The sequence below is a fragment of the Mus pahari genome, chromosome 19, assembly GCF_900095145.1.
Source record: "Mus pahari chromosome 19, PAHARI_EIJ_v1.1, whole genome shotgun sequence".
NCBI lineage: Eukaryota > Metazoa > Chordata > Mammalia > Rodentia > Muridae > Mus > Mus pahari.
Genome location: NC_034608.1, coordinates 15,138,064 through 15,144,588, shown reverse-complemented (window position 1 = coordinate 15,144,588; position 6,525 = coordinate 15,138,064). Strand labels below are relative to the sequence as shown.

The 6,525-nt window shown below is 49.1% G+C and overlaps 1 protein-coding gene across 3 annotated transcripts in view; it reads left to right on the top strand.

Annotated features, from left to right (window-relative positions):
- Relb (RELB proto-oncogene, NF-kB subunit) overlaps positions 1–6,525 on the top strand; it is a 28,879-nt gene that overhangs the window by 18,765 nt on the left and 3,589 nt on the right. For all 3 annotated transcript variants that reach the window (XM_021219388.1, XM_021219387.1, XM_029531906.1), the window contains 4 exons: positions 443–547; positions 1,600–1,815; positions 2,630–2,698; positions 2,799–2,876. In XM_021219388.1, the coding sequence (XP_021075047.1) occupies positions 443–547; positions 1,600–1,815; positions 2,630–2,698; positions 2,799–2,876 (468 nt within the window). The remainder of the gene's footprint in view (positions 1–442; positions 548–1,599; positions 1,816–2,629; positions 2,699–2,798; positions 2,877–6,525) is intronic.

Here is a 6,525-nt window from a genome sequence, read left to right as displayed (position 1 = left end):
GTGGCTCAGTGGTAGAGCCCCTGCCTAGAATCTCCCAGTGAGGGGCTGGGGTGTGGCTCAGTGGTAGAGCCCCTGCCTAGAATCCCCCAGTGAGGGGCTGGGGGCGTGACTCAGTGGTAGAATTTTTATCTAGCTAGTACATGATCCTATGTTCCATCACTTCCACTTTGGGAAACAAACAAACATAGTATTGCAGGTTGCAAATGCTCATCTGGGGACCTTGTGTCACCCTCAACATGCCAAATCTCCCTGAGTCTAAGGGTCTCCATTTTTAAACACTAAGCAAACTTCAGAGTAGAGCTCTGGCCATTGCCCGTCGTGCCCTCCTGCCTAAGCATCTTGTGTCCCACCTGGGTGGTATCTTCACTGTCTCGCTCACCTGTCAGCAAGCACCTTGGTGTGATGACTCAATTGCTGTTTTTCCTTCTGCACTTCTTTTTAGAGTCCACCAACACATCGGAGCTGCGGATTTGCCGAATCAACAAGGAGAGCGGGCCATGCACAGGTGGTGAGGAGCTGTACTTGCTCTGTGACAAGGTGCAAAAAGGTGAGGGGTCCATAAGCTATGTATAGGACAGAGATGGAAGTGGGGTGCTGATTAGACGGGGCGGCACTCTGGATGGAGTCAGAACCCCAGCTGCAGGGGCAGGCAGATGCAGGCAGTGGGTTTGTGAGCCAGCTCAGGTCGGTCAGGATGACCCTGTGCTGGAGAGCCAACTGCACAGATGCATTCAGAGGGGCTGAGGGCGTGGCTCAGCAGGAGAGCACCTGCTGAGAATCCCCCAGTGAGGGGCCCTACTACCACTGAGCCATAGCCCCAGCCCCTCACTGGGGGATTCTAGGCAGGGGCTCTATCACCGAGCCACGCCCCCAGCCCCTCCCTGGGGGATTTTAGGCAGGAGCTCTATCCTGATTCAAGTCCCTGGCTCTCCCTGTACCACTGAACTATATCCCTAGGTCTTTTACACCAAATTTTTAGAGTCTCATTTAGTCTTCCAGATTTTACTTTGAATTCACAATTATCCCGCCTCAGTTTCCCTACTGATGACAAGAGGCAGGAGGATTGCTAATTTGCTCAGCTATTGTAGTGTAGTGGGATTACATGTCTATGTCACCATACCTGTGTTCTTTGCTTTTGTGTAGCAAAGCTGGGTAGTTGGGTTTGTTTGTTTTAGACAGGGGCCCATGGTGTATTCCTGGCTGGCCTGAAACTCATTATGTAGACCAAGCTGTCTTAAAATTATCAAGAATGGGGCTGGCAAGATGGCTCAGTGCATAAGAGCACTGACTGCTCTTCTGAAGGTTCTGAGTTCAAATCCAGCAACCACATGGTGGCTCACAACCACCCGTAATGGGATCTGACAGCTACAGTGTACTTGCATATAATAATAGATAAATTATATAAAAAATTATCAATAATGTCCAGCCTCTACCCCCTGAGTGCTGGCATTAAAGGGGTGCAACACTATGCCCAGTTTCTCTGGGTCCTTCTATTATTTGCAATCCTGGTTTGATTCAGATAGAATGAGTAAGCAGGGGCTCTGTGGACTGTCCCATTCCCTTGGCTTAGCTGTATTCTCACCCGACCCACCCTACCAGAGGACATATCCGTGGTGTTCAGCACAGCTTCCTGGGAAGGTCGTGCCGACTTCTCTCAAGCCGATGTGCACCGGCAGATTGCCATTGTGTTCAAAACGCCACCCTACGAGGACCTGGAGATCTCAGAGCCCGTGACCGTCAATGTGTTCTTGCAGCGGCTCACGGACGGGGTGTGCAGCGAGCCACTGCCCTTCACATACCTGCCTCGGGATCACGGTAACCGCTCAACCCACAGCTACCCCACCCTGGAGACCAGGTCTTTGGGGAAGAATGAGAAGCAGGAAGCAGGCCTGGGGACAGGGGCTCAGTCAGTTTAGGGCTTGCCTTACAAGCATGAGGGCCTGAGCTCCATTCCCAGCACCCCTGTAGAAAGCCAGGCAGGGTGGCAGGTCCCTACTAGCACTGGGAAGGCAGCATCAGCCGGATTCCTGAGGCTCTCCGGCTCTCCTTGTCTAACCAGAGAGTCCTAGGTTGGTCAGCAAACCCCAGGCCACTAAGAAACAATCTCAGAGCAAACAACGTACATAACAAAAGAAAAAGTTAGATGACAAATGAGAACTAAGAACCAGGATTAATATTTAGTCTCCACACATGCATATATAGCTGTACACAGGTAGAAAGAGAGAGATAGGGTGAAAGCAACTGGACTAGCCAGTGCAAAGGTCCTGAGGCAGGATCCAGAGGGAACTGCATTGAGCTTTTATCCTATTAGGTTATAGACATCTACTTACATAAGTCAGTGACGAGCCTGTCCTTTTTTTTTTTTTTTTTTTTTTTTTTTTNGGTTTTTCGAGACAGGGTTTCTCTGTATAGCCCTGGCTGACCTAGAACTCACTCTGTAGACCAGGCTGGCCTCAAATTCAGAAATCCTCCTGCCTCTGCCTCCCGAGTGCTGGGATTAAAGGCATGCACCACCACGCCCCGGCGAGCCTGTCCTTTTTATAATGACCTCTGTGGCCGGCCGACTGTCATAGCGACCTCTGTGTTTAACTGATATATGACTTTTGGGTGCCTCTGTTCTCCTGGACAGATAGCTACGGTGTGGACAAGAAGCGAAAGCGGGGACTGCCTGACGTCCTTGGAGAGTTGAGCAGCTCTGGTGTGTCCCCCCATCCCCAGGTCCCTGGGAGGGTACTGGTGACCTGCTTGGAGTGGGTGGGTGGTCAGGGTATGGAACCCTCATCTTCACATTCCCCCAGATCCACATGGAATTGAAAGCAAACGACGGAAAAAGAAACCAGTGTTCTTGGACCACTTTCTGCCTGGCCACAGCTCAGGTGAGTGTGGTACCCGCAGCCCCTCCTTCCCATGTATGCTAACAGGAAGCTCCCACCCCACCTTGGTTTTCTGGTTTTCTTTCTTTCTTTTTTTTTCATAATTTAAAAAGAATATTTTATTTTCTATGTGTAGGTATTTTGCTTGCACATAGGTATATGCAGATGTCAGATCCTCTAGAACTGGACTTACTGAGGGTTGTAAGCTGCCATGTGGATGCTGGGAATTGAACCTGGGTCCTCAGCAAGAGCAGCCAGTGCTTTCAACCACTGAGCCATCCTGAGCTCTTTTCTGGTTTCTTTACATCCTCTGAATGCTTGCCCAAGGTCAGTAGCTGACCACACATCTAGCACCATGGAGTAAAAAGAACAAGGGGTCAAGAAGCCTGGCAGTGGCTCTCACCTATGATCCTAGCACTGTGTAGTGCACTTGACTGTGTAGTGAGTCAAGGCTGAGCAGTCGCCGAGTTGCCAAGTCAGTCAAGTACAATGACTTAACTACACAGTCTCAAAAACAACAGCAACAACAAAAATCAGAGCAAAACACAAAAAGCCACTTTTTTCTGTTCTTTCATTCCATCTTTACAAAAGGATTCCTTGGGTTGAACTCAGGGCATCAGGCATTCGCGGCAAGTATTTCACCTGCCACACTATCTCACCAGACCTGGAAGGATCTGTACAGACCTGGTCTGACATGCCCTTGTTCACTCTGGGCTGGGATCTGGCTGACTTGGCAGCTAGCCAGTCATCTGGCATGGCCAGAGCCCTGCATTTATCCCCAGCACCACGCAGTTTGAATGTGGGGTCACACGCCTGGGAACTCGGCTTTTCAGAAGTAGAGGCAGGAGGGTCAGAAGTTCAGGGTCATCTTAGCTATAATATATATATGAGTTTCAGGTTTACACAGGCGTGCTAAATGAAATTCCATCTTAAAACAAATACTGATGTAATCTCTGACTGTACCATATGAATGTGTCTAACCTTGTCAGGGAAGCTAAGCAGAGTCAGGCCTGGTTAGTACTTAGATGGGAGCTGGGCCAAGAAATTTTTATTTTTATTTTTTTAAAGATTTATTTATTTATTATATGTAAGTACACTGTAGCTGTCTTCAGACACTCCAGAAGAGGGCGTCAGATCTTGTTACAGATGGTTGTGAGCCACCATGTGGTTGCTGGGAATTGAACTCAGGACCTCTGGAAGAGCAGTCAGTGCTCTTAACCACTGAGCCATCTCACCAGCCCCAGAAATTTTTATTTTTATTTTTTTAAAGATTTATTTATTTATTATATGTAAGTACACTGTAGCTGTCTTCAGACACTCCAGAAGAGGGCGTCAGATCTTGTTACAGATGGTTGTGAGCCACCATGTGGTTGCTGGGAATTGAACTCAGGACCTCTGGAAGAGCAGTCAGTGCTCTTAACCACTGAGCCATCTCACCAGCCCCAGAAATTTTTATTTTATTTGTTGTTTTTTGTTTCAAGAAACTTTCTCCTTAAATTAAAGCAAGCTTGGATAGGGGCTGGAGGGATAGGCGGCTCAGCAGTTAAGAGCAGTGACTGTTCTTGTGGAGGATCAGGGTTCAATTCCCAGCACCCACTTGGCAGCTTACAACCATCTCTTAACTCCAGTCCCAGTTAATCCATTGCCCTCTTCTGGCCTCCGTGGGCACTGCATGCACCTGGGGCACAGACAAAATACTATAATTTTAAAACAAGACAAGCATCTTGCCTCAGGCTTTCAAATACTGGGATTACAGGCTGCCCCACGGCATCCAGCAAAAGCAGTTTGCATTTTTCCTAACTAAATGAGGTTTATCGTCATCTGTGTGTGAGTGTGAGCACCCACGGTGAGGTCAGAGCACAGCGGTGAGGGACCTCCCACCCCCTGCTCCGTTCACCTTGGGTGTGGATCAGCTTTGCTCCTTCAGGCCTGCATAGCAAATGTTGTCCACGGAGCCGTTTGTCAGCCCCGTCATTTGTTTGTGTGAGACAGGGTCTCGCTCTGCAGCCCTGGCTGGCCTGGAACTCACAGAGATCCCCCTGCCTTTGCCTCTCAGGTGCTGGGGTTAAAGGTGAGTACCATCATACCTGGCCCCAATTTTGTTTTAATTTTAAGCCAGTGTATTAGTCCAGCACAGGCTGGCCTGGAACTCATGGAATCCTGTCTCAGCCGTCCAAGTGCTGGGATTACAGGTTTGAGCTACCAGGGCCGACTCAGTCATTTAATCTCATTTTGAAGGTCTCTCTCCCAGGCTAATAGTGGAGGGTTGGCTTTGAACCTCTGGTCTTCCTTCCTGTACCTCCCAGGTGCTTTGGTTATAGGTGTGTACTGCTCTAGCCCCAGCCCCAGCCCTAAATCTTACAGACATCTGATGTAAGATTTAGCTTACGCTAAGCGGTGTTCCTGCTTATTACTTTTTAAAAATTAATCTATTTATTTATTTATTTTTGGTTTTTCGAGACAGGGTTTCTCTGTGTAGCCCTGGCTGTCCTGGAACTCACTTTGTAGACCAGGCTGGCCTCGAACTCAGAAATCCGCCTGCCTCTGCCTCCCGAGTGCTGGGATTAAAGGCGTGCGCCACCACGCCTGGCGTGTCCCTGCTTATTCCTTGCTCCTCCTTGTTCGCACATCTTCATGGGGTGGTGCCTCGCTTTTCACAGGTTTAAAAAACCAGAGATTCAGAGAGGTGACATTTCTTGTCTGAGGTCACAGGGTAGGGGATCTACAGTGGAGCAAAAAGCTGGCCCTGTAGGACATCTATGTGGAGGAGCAGGGATGTGTGCGACCCTGAGAGCAGCAAGGACAAGGATGGGTTCCAACTCATCTCCAGTTCAGAGCTCTTCCCAACACAGCCACCTGCTGGCCAGTTCTGACCCCCCCCCCCCACTCAATGTGTATGTACGTATATACACCAAGAAGGAAAAAAAATGGAAGAAAGGAATTTCTCCCTACTACCTCAGCTTGCCCAGAGCACTCAAGTCTGAAGTCTCAGCCAGTCTCCAGTCACTGGAGCCAACCCACCCCTCACCCCCCGGGGTTTGCTGTACCTTTGCCCTCTCTGGCTTTCATGCAGCTGGTATCCATTGCTGGATGACTTCTCCCCTAGCACCAATCCTTACCTGGCTCCTCCAGCTGCCATCAAGTTTCCCAAGTCTTGTGGCCCCACCCTCATTCCTGAGGCCAAAGTCACTTGAAGCCTACTTCGTGATAATTAGAAAACAACCTTGGAAACTAGTGTAGGAATCCTGAGTGTGTGGTTTTTCTGTGTTTCATGCAGTGTCTCATGCAGCCCAGACTGATCTTAAACTCACAGGGATCTGCTGCTTCTGCTGGGATTAAAGGCACAGGCCACCAGCCCAGGCCTGGCTCGGGTCATTTCATTTTTATTTGCATTCCAGACAGCAGGCTGGAACATTGTTTCTCCTTTTACAAAAACCAGGGGAGAGGTAACTGCTGCAGGAAGGGTCTGGTGGCCACATGAACATTAGAGCCATTGCCCTTGTCACTGTGCAGGCCCCCTGGTCAAAGGCAGGATCATGAAGTAGAAACCATGGAGGAACATCACAGTTGGCTGGCTTGCTCACTGCCACACCCATGCTTAGGGGGCTTTGCGTATATATATATATATATATATATATATATATATATATAT